At 42.9% G+C, this 19,460-nt stretch overlaps 2 protein-coding genes across 4 annotated transcripts in view; one reads left to right on the forward strand and one right to left on the reverse strand.

Annotated features, from left to right (window-relative positions):
* MMS19 (MMS19 homolog, cytosolic iron-sulfur assembly component) overlaps window positions 1–18,316 on the reverse strand; it is a 32,156-nt gene extending 13,840 nt beyond the window's left edge. Inside the window, exons 1-8 of the mRNA XM_012532556.3 lie at window positions 18,162–18,316; window positions 7,216–7,264; window positions 5,140–5,240; window positions 4,310–4,395; window positions 3,845–3,919; window positions 3,365–3,434; window positions 2,854–2,982; window positions 2,707–2,768 (exon numbers count right to left, since the gene is read on the reverse strand). Of these exons, the coding sequence (XP_012388010.1) occupies window positions 2,707–2,768; window positions 2,854–2,982; window positions 3,365–3,434; window positions 3,845–3,919; window positions 4,310–4,395; window positions 5,140–5,240; window positions 7,216–7,264; window positions 18,162–18,273 (684 nt within the window). The 5' untranslated portion in view covers window positions 18,274–18,316. The remainder of the gene's footprint in view (window positions 1–2,706; window positions 2,769–2,853; window positions 2,983–3,364; window positions 3,435–3,844; window positions 3,920–4,309; window positions 4,396–5,139; window positions 5,241–7,215; window positions 7,265–18,161) is intronic.
* Window positions 18,317–18,765: 449 nt separating this feature from the next.
* The window catches only part of UBTD1 (ubiquitin domain containing 1), a 52,113-nt gene continuing 51,418 nt past the window's right edge, over window positions 18,766–19,460 (forward strand). The window contains exon 1 of one of the 3 annotated variants that reach the window (XM_049697461.1): window positions 18,766–19,201. Coding sequence is in view for 1 of the 3 variants with exons in the window: in XM_004268411.3 (XP_004268459.1) it covers window positions 19,132–19,201 (70 nt within the window). In the remaining 2 variants the exon portion in view is untranslated. The remainder of the gene's footprint in view (window positions 19,202–19,460) is intronic. The other 2 variants (XM_004268411.3, XM_033425704.2) reach the window with 2 other exon arrangements.

Below are 19,460 nucleotides of genomic sequence, written 5' to 3' on the forward strand. Positions count from 1 at the left end.
TATATTATTGATACTATGTATAAAATAGACAACTGATGGGAACATACTGTATAGCACAGGGAACTCTACCTAATGCATTGTGGTAACCTAAATGGGAGGGAAGTCCAAAAGGGAAGGGGATATCTGTATGTGTACGGCTGATTCATTTTGTTGTGCGGTGGAGGCTAACACAACATTGTAAAACAACCATACTCCAATAAAAATTAATTAAAAAAAAAAGGTCCTGGGAAATTCAAAGCATGAGAGCAGAAATGAGAAACAAAATCAATAGAAGGGGTTAATAGGAGATGTGCTAGTCCTGGGCCTTTCTGCCCTCAGAGCCATTCCTTGGGCTGACCACTGCAGGCTACATTTCCCAGGCTCCCATAATGGCCTGGGTTCAGCCAACGGGAAGCACTTGTAGAAGAATGCAGGTCAGAAGGAAAGGAAAACCCAGGGCATTTCTTCCCATTTCTCCAATTTAGTGGGCGCTTTCAGCATTGGCAGCATCTCCTCCATGGCTCCAGCTTCTACTGATAGGCCTATGTTTTTGTCATACTCTCAGCCCCTGAGGTCCAGTAACATCAACTCTTCCCTTTGTCCCTCCAGCCTAGGGGTGATAGTGGCTTCCTGCAATTGATAGGTTGCCTCACTATCCCGTTTGGCTTCTCAGCTTTCCCATAACTTGTAAAAACAATTTCCTGCATTAAATTATTTCTGTTTTAAATACCAAAGTGGTTTCTGTTTTCATGCCTGGACTTTGACTGACAGAAAAGATAAAACTGTAGAATTTTCTTATAAACTAACAAAAAGGGAGAGGTAAGAAATATGAAAGAAAAGTAGGAGATTCAGAGGTCTAACAGAAGACTGATAGGAGTTCCAAAAGGAAGGAACAGAGAAAACAGAGGGAAAGAAATCATCAAAGAAAGAATGCAAGAAAATTTCCCAGGACTGAAGGACATGAGTTTCCAGATTGATGGGACCTACCAAGTACCCAATACAATGCATGAAAGCAGACCCGTACTAAGGCACATAATTGTGAATTTTCAATATATTGGGGGAAAATAATCAAAACTTAAAAGCTTCCAGAAAAGAGGAAAAAAAGTGACCATAAAGTTTTGCAAATCAAAAAGAATCTAGACTTCTTCACAGCAACTGAAAATTCGAGGTAAATGTAGCAATGCCTTCAATTTCATACCCATATTGTCAATAAGTGGGAGGAAAGAATGAAGACATTCTAGATTTACAAAAATCTAAATGTTTCACTCTTTTTACACACTGGGGAAGCTAATAAGGGATGTGCACCACCAAAATGAGGGAGTAAACTATAAAATAGGAAGTACATAAACCCAGGAGATAAGAGATCCGATCCAAGAGAAAAGACAAAGGAATCCCTAGATGATGGTAAAGGAAGATTATCTACTCTGCATTAAGAGTAGGAAGCAACCAGTTAAGACTGTATGGCCAAGTTAAGAATGGTTTTTACATTTTTAAGTCGTTGAAAAAAAATCAAAAGAATAGTATCTTGTGACACATGAAAATGACATGAAATTTAAATTTCCGTGTCCATAAATAAAGTTTTATTGCAATATAGCCACTGTACCACATTCCAGTGTCTATGGCCGTTCCTGTGCTAGAACAGCAGAGGTGAGGAGCTTCAACAGAGACCATATGGCCTGCAAAGTCTAAAATAGTAACTATCTGGCCCTAACAGAAAAAGTTTGCTGACCCCTACACACAGGATAGGAACCATCACTTATACTGATGTGATCCACTATGAGGATGGCAAATGGCCAAAACAGATTGGTAAGACCATAAAGGGTATTTCTAACATAAATTGTTACACTAAAAGCCAGGTGTCCCTATTTAAAAGGCTTAAGTTCTTCTGAGAAGAAACAGTGATACTGATTACAAAAGAGATGAAAAGAATATCAGAGAGGTGGTCCCAAGCAATTGATGTCAACTAGAATAAGCTGGTTAAGAAATTCCCTATGGCAAAAATGGCTGTGTATCTTTAAAGGCACTGAGAGTCAATGCTCCAATGTAGTTTGGTATGCTGTGGTATAACTCCTTTCATTTTTTCCAAATCACTAATGCTTGCAGTACACATACCCATGCGTACCCATATAGTGATGAGACCCTGAGTATTTGGAAAAAGAAGGAAAATCAAGATGCAGAGTGGGAGGAAAGTCCGAGGGCATCAGAGCAAACACCTCCTGTACACACTGTGCTCAACTGTGTCGTCTTTGTTTAGTCAATTTGTTTCTACTGCCTGAGATGCACCCTCAGAATCCAGGATCATATCCTACACATCCTTCAGAAACCAACAGAAATCCTATCTTATCTGTGAAGTCAGTTCCTGCTTACTCTAGCTCACACTAAACTCTGTCTTCTTTGAACAATTATAACACCACTTGTTTTGGTCCACAATCTCTTACTGTTACTTAAATGTTTCAACTTTCAAGGACATGAATCATGTTATACAATCCTGTAGTTCGAAGCACTACATACTTTGTCAAGGACTCTCCCAAATACCTGCCGAATTGAACCCTTCCTCCCATGGCAAATGTTTTTCCACTTCCCAGTTTACTAAAACGTTAAGTTCTTGAGGGCAGGGATTGTTTCTTTTGTTCACCGCTGCACCCTCAGGGCCTAGAACTGGGCCTGGCACATAACAGACATTGGACAAATATTTGAATGAGTGAATGAATGAAAGGTACTACTTACAGGGGTAAAATCAATAGGGAAGTAACAGGATGTCACTTCAAACAACTCCTCCACAAAGGGTCCTAAGGCAACAGAAAAAGAATGAGGACTTATAAGCCTCTCATCTGACAAGCCCCAACCAGCTAATTCAAGGCTACAAGGGTGTACCCAGGCTATAGTCTCTGGAGATGAGGTCATGGACGATGCGGAAGGCCACCAGAAGATTACGGGGATCCTTTTCCCCATCCATCACCTGGATGAAGCCAAAGGTGAAATCAGCTCCTAGGCCCTTCAGCTCTGCGGAGGAGAGAACAAGATCATTACTGTCCCGTGGGATAGAAAGCTGGGCTTTCTTCTGGCCTGTGTTCTCCCTCTGCTATCACTGACTTTCCTGCCTACCAGAGCAGGCCCTTTCTGTTTTCCTATTCCAAGAGAGTTCTCAGTGAAGAGAAGATGTGCAACAATACATAATTGTTACAGAGGTAAGAATTTAAAACATCAGCTCAAACTCCACCGTTTCTTTACTTTCCTGGGGAGTGAGTGGCTCCCAGTTTCCCTTTATCATCCTCTCAAAGTACTGGCTCTTCTATATCACCCCTGGGCTAAAATGAGTCCTGGTAATGGGGGAAAAAAAAGATGTGCTCACTTTTCAGATTTTCCAGAGAGCCCTGCCTCTTACCTTCTTCCCGGGTTCGCATGAAGTTGGTGATGATACTGTAGACTGTGTGTCGGTCCACCTGTGGCAGGGACTTGGTAGGAGAGACAGGAAGTAAGTAAAGAAAGTGCCCAAAGAATACCTCAGCTGACAAAACTACTTCCTGCTTCACAATCTCTAAGTGGACAGTGCTCTTTACACCAGTATAAGATGAACCTCAGAGGAAATGTAGAGAAAGGATACGGCTATTGCCCAGCAGTCCAGCAGTGGAACCGATAACCAAAACCTGTCTGCTGTATGCCTTACTTTAAGTGTAAGAGGACACAGGTCAGACATAATGGCATGCCTCGCTCTCCTTATACAGTAGCAAGGGATAGCATGTGAACATGGTCAAAGACCTGAAAGAGTTCAGAACTTAGAAGGCAATTTTTTTTGCCATCTAATTCTAGTTATGTCAATGGCTGGGAGATAGAGGAGAATACCAAGGTGACTGTTACCACTCACCTGTACGTGGACCTCCTGGAAGATGGCTTTAAGCACGGAGACAGCCAGCCCTGGGGGCAGGGCCACACACAGGCTCTGGGGGAGAAGAGAAGTGTGAGCACAGAGGGAATTCTGGGAATTCTAGCACAGCCTTCAAGACACAAGCCTAAAACAGGGCTATTTAGCTACAGTGGGAATCACAACATCCAGGTTTGGGAAGAAGTGCTAACAGTGAGATACATGGTCCCTTTTCTCAAGTTGATTAGGTCTCTGCAGCTCCTTCCAGTTTGGCTTTGAATTCCAGTCCCCAAAGGATACTTTTACTCTACAAACTAAAAACAGAAGTGGAGCTGGCTGAGGCTAGTTTAGTCCCACATCTGGGTATCTGCTTTGAAGCACTTGAAGTCTCACCCTCTAAGGGGAAGGAGAGAATTCACTGGAAATAGGTTCCTGCAAACATGGTATGTAATACAAAAAAGAACTCACAAGTGCCCTCAAACCCTGCAGGACAGACGGGATCACAAGATGATGGTCCTTCAGCCGGTTCTCATAGAATAGGATCAAGTGTACCACTGCACAGACCAGAAATTCAGCCGTTAGTTTACACAGGCTGGAGGAGGGCCCACCGGCTTTGCTCCTTCCCAAAGTTTATAAGGGCTGTTCCTGCTTGGGCTTCACTACAAATTTTCTCCTTCACTGAGAGATATGTCCCAAGCCCTCCCATTTGAGGGTGACTTCCTTGATCTGTCAGGAAAATAGGTGAACATCTTTTATTATCCATTCTCACTAGGTCACAATCAAACCCATTCTCAAGCCGAGAACTGCCTTTCTACAGAACTTGGGTTGGCAAATTTTCTCAAAGGGCCAGACAGTAAATATTTTAGGCTTGTAGGACATAGTATGTCAAAACTACTCAACTGGGCCACTGTAACATAAAAGCAGCATACACAATAGGTAAATAAATGGGCATGGCTAGATGCTAATAAAGCTTTATAGAAGATAAATAAGTTGTTGGCTTTTTTCCTCAGGACTTCAAAACACTATGATATTTCATTACTTTTCCACTCCATCTATGAAACACTACTTTGTCCATTTTACAAAGAGGGGAAGATATACTGAAAAATACTGTCTAAGGCTACATTTGAAATCCATGTGTCTTGTGTCTCAATTCTTATCTTCTCTGCCACATATACCAGTGAGGAATGAAGACCCTGAATTAAGAGTTCACAGATACCTTATGTCCTCCCTCCCTCCCTGTAAAGTTGGCTTGAATAGACAAGGCCTTGGCTCAGCACTCCTACTAGCGATGCCAGTACCTTCCTTCTCCAGGAGCAAGGAGTGACACTGCAGTAGCACCTGTGACAAGAGCTGGATTCCTCGTGCCCGAGTTCGGGGTTCTGGATTCTCTAGAGAGGACCTGGGGTAAAGTAAGATAGAGACAGCCTGACATTACCCAGTTCAAACTTTTGAAGTAAATATTTTGCAATTAGTCACACTCACCCCCTGGGCATAGAAGCCAGCCCAGGAAGGTATTCTGGAGGTGTTAGCATTACAGACATTAGCATTACAGACAACACTAAGGCCAATCCCCAGATTGACCTGGCATCATTAGAGGCATACGTGACACCACAGCCAACAGAAGTGTCCATCTCCAGGCACTGACTGGGCATGGGGCTTACTCCTTCTCATACAACTGTGACATTCCTCTGAAACAGAGCTTAGCAGCTAACCACAGGGCTCAAGAGATGACTGGCAGCTGCAGCTTCTACCAAAACAGGAGGAGAATAAATATATCACTGTTAAAGCAACCACTATAGTCTTAGGGACCATATCGTCTTTATAACTGGAAGACCATTATGGTCTTTATAATTGGAAGTTTACAAAGTAAGATGGTCAGAGTAAAGGTTTTAACTATTTAGGATTATTGATATGGGAGGACCTAGGCTGAAGCAACAAGGAGGTGATTTATCATCAAAACAACTCACATTTAGACATACCAGAAGGAATCTAAGTAAATGCAGGAGGTAGAAGACTTCTGAAGGAGAACTGGCCAGGATACATGAATGAAACCTCAAGGTTAAGAGTATCTATAGCTAGGGGTAATGGGGTAAAAAGAAGCTCACTTTTGACAGGATCCTTAGGACAGGAACTTATAGAAAGGTAGAAGTAGAAAACTGTGCATTTAAAAATGGACCAAGGCACACAAATGCTCATAGCAGCATTATTCATAATAGCCAAAATGTGGAAACAACTCAGATATCCCTCAACTGATGAATGGTTAAACAAAATGTGGTATACCCATATAACAGAATATTGTTCAGCAAGAAATGAAGTACTGATACATGCTACAACAGGGATGAACTTTGAAAACATTATGCTAAGTGAAAGAAGCCAATCACAAAGGTTACATATTACTGTATAATTCCATTTATGTGAAATTTTCAGCATAGGCAAATCCACAGAGACAGAGTAGATTAGTGGTTGCCAGGGGCTAGGAAGAGAAAGGAATGGGGAGTGATTGCTAATGGGCGTGGGGTTTCTCTTTGGGGTGATGAAAATGTCTTAAAACTGACTGTGATAAGGGTCGTACAAATCTGTGAATACACACTTTAAAATGGTGAACTTTATGATACATAAATTGTATCTCGATAAAGCTGTTATTTAAAAAAAAAATGGACCAAGGCCACAACATGAGGAGAAAGGCCAAAAGGTCTCTTATGTGGGAAAAATGCATAATAGTGACCTTACTCCCCCACCCTCTCCCCAATTTTCTAGTTTTTTCTGTTTTAGAAGACATGCTAGCCATGACAGTTAACAACCTTCGCTAATTTAAATGTCAATTTAAATGGCCTACCAAGTATGAAATATGAGGAAAGCAGACATTAGACTACAAGCATATAGTTCCTCTGGAGCTTGGAATATCTGGTGGTAACACTGGTCTTCCAGCTGTTTTTCCAAGCCTTTTCCTATAGTGGGGAACCTGGTGCAAGGTCAGCCTCTTGACCACTCCCCAGGCTGGGCTCACAGCAGGTCTGAGTCAGATGTAGGCTGACTAGAATCCTATTGGGGAGGGTGGGTCTAAAGAAGCAGAAGAGGAATCCCAGCTCTAATTAACTAACAGTTGATGGCTTTCAACCACCCATCTCAGCCTAAACCTGTGGGCTGACCCAGGAGCTAATGTGACCCACAGGCGGTGTTCCCAACACTTCCTTAGGGGCCTCAGTCAGGTGGCAAGAATCATTTTTCAGGAGAAACACTGGCTTAACATGAGGTACTGATATGGGAGGGGGAGGAGGGTGTTGGGCTACAGTAGGAGAAATTCAGGACAAAATAACTTTTTCAGAGTGCAGCGCCAGGGCTGGAGACTGGTATTCTAGAGCAGAGGCTCTTACCCAAGGGCTTCCACCACTTGTAACACCGTATAGCTTCCAGATTTCACATCTAAAGGAAAGAAGAAAAAGAAATCTGAAAAAATAAAAATAAAATTCCATCCCAGGGTTCAATGGCTCTAATTACCAATGTTTTTGCCTACCCTAGGTCTTACACCATGGGGCCCACAATGCTTGCCAAGAGCCTCTCCTACATGGAAAGCATTTCTGTAACACTTCAAGTATGCAGCTCCAAGTATAAAAATTGAAAAGAAAATCAATATATCATTTGCAGGTAACTGTTTATCTAGAAAATCCAAGAGAAATAAATGAAAAAAATACTACAAACAAAATAATTCATTAGGGTGGCTAGGTACAAAATTAATATGAAATTAAGAACTTTCACATACACACATACAATAGCCTGAAAAATTATATAAAGGAAAAAAGAGCCTATTTACAATAGCAACAAATAAAAATTAAAAAAGAGAGAAAGAGAGAGAAAAATACCTAGATATAAACCTAACAAAAAATGTGAATATCTGGGGACTTCTCTGGTGGCTCAGTGGTTAAGAATCTGCCTGCCAATGCAGGGGACACAAGTTCAATCCCTGCTCCGGGAAGATCCCACATGCCGTGGAGCAACTGAACCCGTGTGCCACAACTACTGAGCCTGCACTCTAGAGCCTGAGAGCCACAACTACTGAGCCCATGCGCCAAAACTACTGAAGCCCGTGCGCTCTATGGCCTGCGTGCCACAACTACTGAGCCCACGTGCTGCAACTACTGTAGCCCACGCGCCTAGAGCCTGTGCTCCACAACAAGAGAAGCCACCACAATGAGAAGCCCACGCACTGCAACGAAGAGTAGCCCCTGCTCACTGCAACTACAGAAAACCTGCAAGCAGCAACAAAGACCCAACGCAGGCAAGAAAAAAAAAAAATATATATATATATATATATAAAAATGTGAATATCTGAATGGTGAAAACTTTAAAGAACCACTGAGAAAGTTAGTGTGTTAAAAATAATACATAATTAGACAGGCAAATTCTGAAAAAGAGCAATGAGGGAGGGAGGGAAGGCAGTTCTTCCAGATAGTAAAAGATTGTTATAAAGTCACAGTAATTAAAATACTGTATAGTTTTTTGTTTTTGTTTTTTTGATGGTACGCGGGTCTCTCACTGTTGTGGCCTCTCCCGTTGCAGAGCACAGGCTCCGGACGTGCAGGCTCAGCGGTCGTGGCTCATAGGCCCAGCTGCTCCGTGGCATGTGGGATCTTCCCAGACCCGGGCACGAACCCGTGTCCCCTGCATCGGCAGGCGGACTCTTAACCACTGCGCCACCAGGGAAGCCCATAAAATACTGTATAGTTTTGAATATACTTTATGTTTTCCATAATAAAAGTAAAAAACAAAATATAACCAGTGTAGTATGAGTTCATATTCAAAGAAATCAATGGTACAGAAATAGAATAGCAAATCCAGAAAGAGACACAAATACATGAGAATATGATTTTAAAAATCATATTTCAATTAATGAAAGACTATTCAATAAATGGTGTTGGCATGATTGGGTAAATATTTGAAACAAACAAACAAACAAACAAACCAATGGCTCCGAATCTTTCACCAAAGTAAATATCAAATGGATTAAAGAAAAAAACACACGAGAACATTTCTAAGTATAACATAGTTATATTTAGGCATAAAAGAAAAGATTGGTTAAAATCAGCTACATTAAAAAAAAAAATTGGATTTTCTGCAAGGCAAAAACAAACATCATAAGACAAACTGGGAAAAATATTTGCAATTCTTATAACAAAGGGCTATTTTACCAATATAAAAAGCACTTCTACAAGTCATTGAGGAAAAAGACCAACAACCAATTTTAAAAGATGCTCAACCATATTAACAACAGGAATGCAAATTCAACTCCCCAAAACGTTGGTTTTTAACATACTAGACTGGCAAAGATCAAACATTTTGTATCACGCTTATGTTTGGTGATGGTGCGTGGAATTAAGGCACTCTTAAACACTGTAGGTGGAGTAAAAATTGGTACTGCCCTTTTATGGAGCACCCCCCCCCCTTTTTTTGGCCGCGCCTGTGGGGCATGGAGGATTTTAACTGCTTGACTAGGGGTCTAACCTGCGCCCCCTGCAGTGGAAGCGCGGGTCTTAACCACTGGACCACCAGAGAAGTCCCTATGGAAGGCAATTTGAAAATACTTTTTAAATTACAAATGTACGTAGGCTTTAATCCAGGGAATCTTCTCAGAATTTATCCTATATACTTGTAAAAGTGCAAAATAATGCATGTACAAGTTTTTTCATTTCAGAATGATTTATAATAGCAAATGACTGCAAACAACAAATGGCTGGGACATGGAAGCAACCTAAGTGTCCATCAACAGATGAATGGATAAAGATGTGGCACATATATACAATGCAATATTACTCAGCCATAGAAAGGAACGAAATTGGGTCATCTGTAGAGAGGAGGATGGACCTAGAGACTACAGAGTGAAGTAAGTCAGAAAGAGAAAAACAAATGTCATATATTGACGCATATATGTGGAATCTAGAAAAATGGTACAGATGAACCAGTTTGCAAGGTAGAAATAGAGACACAGATGTAGAGAACAAACCTATGGACACCAAGGGGGGAAAGTGGCGGGGAGGGTGGTGGTGGTGGTGGTGGGATGAATTGGGAGATTGGGATTGACATGTATACACTAATATGTACAAAATAGATAACTAATAAGAACCTGCTATATAAACAATACATAAATAAAATTAAAAAAAAAAGAAACAAGTTAAATAAGTTATAGTACATCCATAATGGAATTCTCTGTAACTACTTAGGAAAAAAATTGAAAAAAGACTGAGGAACCTGTATATTTATACTGATAGTGGGAAAAGATTTAAAAGCAGAACATAAATAGAGTGTACATAAATAGTATATAGTATGTGCATAGCATTGTTTTTAAAGGGAGGGAGAATTATTTCTATTTGTATTTATTTATATCTCTAGAAGATGAAAGGAATTAGTAACACTGGTTGTCTCTAGGGAGGGAGACAGGTAGCTGGGGATTGAGAGGTAGACTTAAAAAAATGTTTTACACTTTGGAATAATTTTAGATTTAAAAAAAGGTTGTAAAGACAGTATAGAGTTCCTGTATACCCCTCACCCAGTTTCCCTGAATGTTACCATCTTACATAGTATATCTGTCGAAACTAACAGAGATTAGCATTTGTATATTACTTTTAATTAAACTCTAGACTTTATTCAGATTTTACCAGTTTTTCCACTAATGTAATTTTCCTGTTTCAGGATCCAATTAAGGACACCACATTGCAACTAGCCATCATGAATCCTTAGTCTCCTCTAGTCTGTGAAAGTTTCTCAGTCTTCCTTGCTTTTCATGACCTTGGTATTTTAAAAGAATTACTTTATAGAATGTCCCTTGATATGGGTTTCTTTGATGTTTTCCTCATGTTTAGCCTGGGGTTATGGATTTGGAGAAAGAATAGCATAGAGGTGAAGTGCCTTTCTCATCACATCATATCATAGGTACAATATATCAACATGACTTATCACTGGTGATTTTAACTTTGATCACTTGGTTAAGGTAGTGTCAGCAGGTCTCTGCACCATACATACTGTTACTATTTTTTCTTTTCCCACACTCTTTCCTTTGGAAGGGAGTCACTAAGTCCAGTCCACAGTTAAGGGGAAACAGGAGATTAAGCTTCATTTCCTAGAAGGAGAGTATTTATCTATCTATGTTATTTGGAGTTATTCTAAGGAAGATTCATCTCTTCTCTTTTCTTCATTTATTCAGTTGTTTACATCAGCATAAGCTCATGTATATTTATTTTATTCCTTGGGTTATAATCCAATACTAGGTGTTTTTTCGTTTTTTTGTTTTTTTTTGCCGTGCACGGGCCTCTCACTGTTGTGGCCTCTTCCATTGCGGAGCACAGGCTCCGGACGCGCAGGCTCAGCGGCCATGGCTCACGGGCCTACCCGCTCCGCGGCATGTGGGATCTTCCCGGACCGGGGTGCGAACCCGTGTCCCCTGCATCGGCAGGCGGACTCTCAACCACTGCGCCACCAGGGAAGCCCCAATACTAGGTTATTTTGTTGCTCAAATTTTCTATCTTTGGCCATGGGGAGCTTTTTTAGGTTGGCACCAGTGTCCCTTTGCCATGCCCCATCCTTTTATTTTTTTAAGTGCTTTCTTACTTTCTGGCACTACAAAATACTACAGGGTCATCTTGTAACTTCCCTGACCCAACCCTTGAATCAGCCTTTTCTCCAAGAAGCCCTGGTTCCTTTTATTGGAGAATGGTATTAAAAACCAAGATCTGGGTGTAACTGTGCTCATTGCTATTGGGGTGTCACTGCTTCTAGGCCCTCCTCAGCAGAGAGAGCTGGGAAATATATGTACGTATTCTAACCCACGTATACACACATATTATCATTATGTCTGTATCTACCCATATATATTAAACTAAACATAAGATCATATTAGTCTCCTCTCTAATCTAGTGCCACAGGGTTCGTTCTAGCCTTCCCCCTTGCTTATTTGTAATTTATTTCTCTGACAGTGAGAAACCTGGTTCCCATTATCTATTATACCATTTATTATTCTTTTCAACACTAGTGTAGCTAATAAACTACTTTCAGAATTGTCAGCCTCTGTGAGAAACAAATTTATAAGCAGAGTACAGTATTTATGTACAGTTTTCTCTTTAGCCTTATAGTCTCCAGACAAAATATTGTTTTCCAAAGTCACTTAGATCAGCTTTTCCCCCCACCCCCTTTAGCAAGGATGTATCAGACACTAGTAATATAGTAAATTCATTTGTCACAGTCTGCATGCCATCTTGGGATGGAAGGGAGACTCCTCACTGTGTATCCTTTTGCACCTTTTGAATGTTGCACCATGTGAGTGTATTACTTATTTTTGAAAATGCAATTTTAGCAGCACAATGGTAATTCACATAGATCTAACAGAATCATCTTGGGATAAATTTTCAAAGGAGAAACAAAGAGCAAAGGTTAGCCATCTTCCTAAGCGTTTGATTAACATAGAGGGGTTTTAGCTCAATAAGGTGTGGCAATCAGGGAATTACTTTCGCAGCCTGTTCTGGGTCCCCAACCCACCTACTTCTAAATGCAAGACCTAATTAGTCAGCTCTCGACAACACCAGACTTTGGCTAGGTGAAAAACAGGCTTGAGAAAACTCCTAAACTTCCAGTCCCCCTTAAGTCTGTGGTCTCTGAACAATAGCTGTGAACTGAGCTGAGGCACAATCTGGTACTAGAGTAAGAAGTCCGATCTGACTGAGGAAGGGAGTGCTCTAGTTGGGATTCATAGCTCGTGACTGGCACCAATTTAGACATCAGGCACTCTTAGCCTTACTCGTGCCAGGATGTGGAAGGCCCAGTGCTGCCCCTGCTCCTGAGAAAGAGCCAAAGGGAAAAATGCGCAAGCTGTGGGGTGGGGGAAGGGGCAGCAGCTAGACTAAAAGGACAAACCAAGGCACTATCAGTTGTTCTACACCCAATTCCTTAACGTCAGTACTGAAGAGAGATACCCATTTCTGGGTTACAAAGTTGCACCATTTGGGAGGGTGGAAAAGGGTACTTTTCTGGAACCTCCTGGACAGAACCCAGGAAACTCTGCTGAAAAACCCATCTAAAAAATAATTTCAGTAGCGGCCACAAGGGTGTTAGCACATAGGAAGCCATAGGGGACTGATAACTGTTACTGAACTGAACCATCCTTCTTCAGCAACACCATCAAAGTCCTCTGTGTATGCTGGGCTAGGGACTCTCTTTGGAAGTACCTCAAGTGCTGTTAAGACAAAGTACCTGACTATTAGGCCTCACTCAGTCACCTCTAATTTTTTCATTAAAAAAAAATTGAGGTATAATTTACATACAGTGGAATGCACAGTGAACATATAATTTGATTAGTTTTAACAAAAGTATACCCAGAGTAACCAACACCCCAATCAAGATATAGAATATTTCTACCACCAGAGAAAGTTTCCCTCACACTCTCTACTAGCCAATCTCACTGATATAGGTTGCCTCAAATTTTATAAATGAAAAAGAGTTCTTCAGCATTCAGTATACATCATTATGAAACTGGCTGTTTTACAATTACAAAGAAACATCCATTTGCATGTGATTTCTTGAATCCCAGTATATGGGTGAATTCTCCTGGCAAAGCCCTTTAGTCTTCATACTTTCACAAAGAATCCATCTTGAATTAATGCAGCACAAACATAAAAGTGAAGTACAAAAGTCATACAAAATTAGGAAAAAATGAAGAAATAATAAAGCTATTGCAACAGTAAATAAGAGTAAGGAAAATGGCAAACAAGGTGGCAAAGAACTAGAATCAGTATTTTGAAGATGTTTTCACAAAGGTAACTAAATCTAACATCTTATTCTAGTTCTGTTGAGCCTATCTTAGAACATCTTTCAAATTTTCATCTTTTCCTTTTCATCCCTTATAACCAGACTATACAGGGACAGCTGTCAAAATAGCCTTCAACTTTAGTGTAATGAAAAGGTTCTGTAATTTTTAGATAGTGGTGGTAGTTGTAGAACATTGTGAATATACTAAAAGCCACTTATTTGTACACTTAAAATGGTTACAGTGGTGAATTTTATTTCAATTAAAAAAAAAAAGCCTTCTGATCCATCCCTAATCTATCTAAAATGCACAATTACTTCCCTGCTCACCAATCTCCCTTTGCCCCTCATTGCCTAAGACCTGACTCCTTGGCTTGATGTCATTCACGATTTAGCCCTCAATCCCCTCCAGCCTCACCTTTGATCATAACTCCTATCATTCAGTCACATGAAATCTCAACATGTCAAGCTCTTACATATCCTTAAGCCTGGAAACACATTCCCTTGGTTTGGAATGCCTCTTTCCTGCCCTTGTCAGTCTGAGGAACTTCAACTCAAGACCCAGCTCAAATGGCAACTCTTCTGTGAAGTCTTCCTTGATTCCCAAAACAGAATTACTCCCTCTTACACGTTCCTTGAATCATTCTTTAAAAAAATTGTCATGTACGTTTGGTTTCATTTATCCATTCAACATTTATTGAATACCTATTATAAATCAATTACTGTGTTAGGACTGGAGAGAGAAATATAGACAGGGAGCTTTTAAGGAGCCCAGTCTGTTGGGGCAGAAAGACACTTAAAACAATCAAAGAACAACAAGTTCAGTGTTACCACAGTGATATAAACAGAGCCTGGGGTAACATAGGAAAGGAGTAAAATTCTTGGGTGTATGGGACCGTCCATCACTAACTTTAAGTGATTAGTTCTCTTAACAATAAAAGTTCTTCCAAATGAAAAATACCTGGAAGTACTGTTAATTATGTACTTGGACTCTAGGGATGAAAGAAGCTAATAAAAAGTTAATTTTCCTAGGGGTAGTCTCACTGGCATAAGAAAAATAAATGTAAGTTCCTTTCCCTATATAGGTTGGCTAAGTTTTTCCAATGTGTCCAAGATCTGTTCTCTAAAAATGGACCTACTAGCACCTGCTAAATACCCACTCTTTCCTCAGCAGGGCACCAGTCCGTGTGGGGCACTGAGGAGTCGTCAAAGGAGTATTTATATGAGCACTGACATAGAATGCACAATCAGACCTCTGTCTGATGGAGTTGCAGCCTCTTGAGAATCTGGAGTAGCAGCCAAGGGGGAAGGGGAGAGGGGGGAGGATGTGAAGGAACAGGAGAGAGAAAATTCCCAATCAGGACTCAGTTCCAATCAAGCTCTCAAAATGCCCTTTCTGCTGAGAATGCCACAGACATTTCTCAGAACTATATTTTACTTTTCTTTAACAGTTTTCTGGTTTCAAGAATAGTGGTCTCCTCGTGGAATTACAAATGTAGGAAAATACAATAAAGACTGAAATGAAGGCAAATCCAAATAACCAAGAGGAAGAAAATTTATATCCATCACCTATAAATCCAACATGTTCAAAATCAGCTCCCTTCCCAATTTTTGGACATAGTACTTTTCTTTTGCTCATCTTCAGGCTCAAAAGCTTGAGGTCATCTTAGAGTCCTCCCTCTCCTCCAAGCCCTATAACTAATTAGCCCTCAAATTCCAGATTCTTCCTTCAGCATCTTTTATTCCATTCATTTATACCACCTACTTATGCTAGTCTCCAGGAGACTATGGTGGTAGAAACAGGCAGGTAGGATGCAGAGATGTGTAGTAGCTACTAAACAGTCTGCAAATAAGTATGAGTGGTTGAGAAATAAGTACCACAGAGATTCTGAACTGTGAGATGATGTCTGGCTGGAGTAATCAGGAGACACTTGGGGGCAGGCAGTGAGCACTCAAACTGGGCCTTTAATCCCAGGCCTAACTTTAATTAGATGGAGCCAGTGGAGGGATCTGGGAAGCAAAGCAATCAGGGGAACAGCAAATCAACTGGCTGCCTGGAACTAAAGATCCAGGAGGGGAGTGGTAGCCATTGAATGCCTGGCTGAGCAGCCTTTAACTCTTAGGCTGCCAGGTCATTTCTCTTCCATCATTTGCACCTTTACATCTGACACCTACTCTCATCAGGAACCCAGGTGCAAAACAAAGTTGGTGGTAGCTGCCTTTGTGATCACAGGACGTTCCTTCTGCAGTTACAATTTGTAGGAGAGGCTGCGGCTATGAGTGGCTGAATAGAAAGCTGGTCCCTTCAGCACTAACGAAGCTTGATTTAGGCTGGAGGATTAAAAAGCACATCTTATTCTTTCTGGGGATGCTTTAAAACTCTGTCAGCCTTCAACAACCCTAACTAAGGCTGTGATCTAAGATTGAGAATACCGATTTAATCCTTCTCAAATTCATCTTCACTATATGACTCCCTTGCTCAAGGATCTACATTGATCCCAATTACCTACAATAGGTCATTTAAATCCCTCTGTTTAGAATCCAAGGTTAGGCATCATCCAACCCCACCAAACCTTTTCAACCTTATCTGTTATTACCCCTCTGTTAGTTATCTGTTATTACCAACCTCCTTTCCTAATCAGGAGAGCTAAATTACAACAGGGCTAGTGTTACAGTCTTAGCTGAGCTAAATTTAAACTAGACAACAGTTTAGGCCACTTTTTTTTCAAAAAATATAAATTCTACAAAAATATTTATAAGAACTTGGCGGTCTTTATTCATGCTGACTTCTCAAGTGTGTTCTGAATTTGAAGAACCCTAAATTACTGTGTTCATAATGTATAAATGTGAAAAAAGTTACAAATAACACTTTTTATAGTAATGTTCTTTATCGTGATAGTGGGTAGGTATAAGCATTTTTCAAAATCAGTGAATGTATGCTTAAGATTTGTACACTTCATTGAATACAAATTTTACACCAAAATTTGTATTAAACTATAAACAAACCCTAGTCAATGATATACATACCAAAGCAGTTAGAGGGAAGTGTACTGCTATCTGCAATTTAAATGACAGATAGATACATGATAAAGCAAATTATATTAAAATGTTAATGGTAGAATCTAGGTCGTGGGTGTATGTGTGTTTTTCTTATGAAAAAATTACTTAGACTTTGCTGTATGTTTGAAAATTTTCATAATAAAACATGGGGAAAAATGACATTGATAATACACTGTAGTTGTTAATCATAAGCACTGACGACACACTATACTGCACAAAGCTGTAAGAAGTTAACTTAGTGGAAAGGCTACATCAGGCATTTATTTGCTCCTTGGTGCTTCCATGTCACCCTGCACATACCTCTTACAGCCCTTTTCATGGTGTACTATCCGTTTGCATGGCAGTCTCTCCCACCATATTATAAGTCCCTGGCAGGCACACATCTAGCGTAATTTGTATTTATATCCCTATTACTCTGCATCGTGTTTCAAGAATAATGTGTTCAATAATGGTGGAAGGATTAAATTAAATTGAAATATTGCTAAGGATCAAAGTATTATACTTCTGGCAGATTCACATTATTCATTTCTCACATATTCTAATAGTGAATATGTTCAATTTTCAAGAGAAATGTATCCTTTACTTCTCCCCAAACACGCAAAATTTCCAAAAATAGAGACAAAAAGCATCTGTGCTGACAAGATTATTTTGTATTCTATTACTTAAACACAAGGTCTGAAGGCCTCCTAACATTCAATAACTTTTTAGATTTTTTTTTCTAAAAGAGTGAAAAGTCTCAGAATTCCAATGAAATCTGTAATTTGTTTTATTCAAATCTTAGATAAGCTGTCAGAACTAAGAGATCCCTAAACTGATCAAAAGCAGGAAAGTGGAGTTCTGAGGAAAAGATAAAAACAAACTCCACGTTAAAAAGTCACAAAGCAAATTAATCAAGAACTTTACCAAGAAACGGAGGGAAAGCCTTAAGGAAGATACGCAGAACTTCTCAAACTCCCCCTAGACTGCTTTCTCTCCTCCTCTCTCCAACTACAGCCAGTCAGATATCCGGCCGCCCGGCCACTCCCAGCATGCCACGCGACTGGAGCTGATGCCGCTGAAGATGCTTCTTGTCACGTCAACTTCCTAGAAACAACGTGCTTCTGCGGCGTGAGCCCGTGATTCTGAACTGCAGGAACTGGGTCCGAGTCCCAGCTCCCCCACCGGCCTGATCTGAGAGTCTCTTGCCCTCTCTGGGCCTGTTTCCTCATCTGTGAAATGGTAATTAATCTCCTAACCCCGGCCGGCGCACAGGATGGCTATAAACCGAGACAAGGGGCGTAAGGGCGCTTTAAGGAAGACTGCAAGCGACTCGCAATTTGTTATGGCTCTTAAGCACGCGGTGCTCACAGCCAGCCCCGGACTAATCTCTCAAAGTCACCGCTGTCCCTCACTCCCTTCCCTCCCGGCGCCTGTGCTGAGGCCGCTCCCTCCTGGAGGCCCCCAAGCGGAAGCCGTGCGGCGCCGTCGGCCGTACCTGCAGCCACTTGGTCAGCGGGGCCCTCCTGCTGACCCATGACGAAGTCTTGCACGAGGCCCCACAGGGCGCCCGTAGGCGCCACCGCCTCCAGAGCGGCGGCGGCGGCCATGACGCGAACTGGAAACCGTGGGAGGGGAAGTGGGAGGTGGCACGGGACGGCCCTCTCCGCGCACGCGCCTCCTGAGCCAATTGCGTGGCGAAAGATGAGGGGGCGGGGCTCTCTCTGGATTACGTGCCTGCCGGCTCCAGGCCCGGCAGTTCCAGGGAGGGATGGGACGGTCCCTCCCCAAGGGGCGGGGCCTGGAGTCGGGGCGGTGGCTCAGGAAGGGAGGGCGGCTGATGGGCACGCAGCCGGGGGCCTTTGAGGGCGAATAATTCCCAGCCCAGCTCCCTGGGAGACGGGCGGTGGGGCGGGCACCTGGCTGGGTGGGGCCGAGGGGCGGTACGCACCCTGGGGGAAGCCAATGAGAAAACAAGGCCGGCCCAAGGGGGCGGTGTCGTCGGTCACATGCGCACCTGGGGGGGCGGTGCCGCCGGCGCGGGCACCGAGAGCGGATGGCAGGGAGCGGGGCCGGGCTGGGGCGGGGTTAGGCAGGTGAGTGACAGGCTCCGGGGGGCCGGCCCCAGCTGGGAGCCCCGAGCGAACCGGGAGTAGCTGCGGCGGTGCCCGCCCCCTCTCTCCGCCCCTCCAGCGGAGCTGGTCTCCGGCCGGGCACCGTCGCGGGCCCCCCTGGCCCGGCCACCTGGGACTGTGCTGGGTAGTCGGCCACCTCCCTCTCTCCCCTCGCCCGCAAAGTTTGTGGCGAAGCCGGTGCAGGGGTAGAGCACGCCCCCGGGGGAGATTGGGGAGCGCCGGATGCCGGGCGGCAGGAGCCGTTGACCCGGGACGTCGCCGTCCGGGGCAGGAGCGCGGAGCAGCCGACCACCCCGCCGCCTCCGGTGCATGGGGCCCGGCTGAGGAGCCAGCATGGGCAACTGCGTGGGGAGACAGCGCCGGGAGAGGCCGACCGCCCCAGGACACCCCCGCAAGCGAGCAGGTAACGACAGGGAAGGGAGCAGGGTCGTCGGCGCCCCGCCAGTTGTCCTCCTTCTTGCCCGAGACTTGGGCTTCCCGAGCGACCTCCCACGGCTCCTGGCGCCTGGGTTTCCCCGATGGCTGCTCCGGAGCCAGACGGGGTCCCCCTGTCCAGCCCCGCGGGCCGGGGGAGCCGAGTTGGGGCAACCGCGAGCGCTGACCCAGCTGCGAGCCCAACTCGCTCCAACTGGGAAGCTCCGGGTGGGGGTGGGGGCGGGGGC

The sequence above is a fragment of the Orcinus orca genome, chromosome 14, assembly GCF_937001465.1.
Source record: "Orcinus orca chromosome 14, mOrcOrc1.1, whole genome shotgun sequence".
Taxonomy (NCBI): domain Eukaryota; kingdom Metazoa; phylum Chordata; class Mammalia; order Artiodactyla; family Delphinidae; genus Orcinus; species Orcinus orca.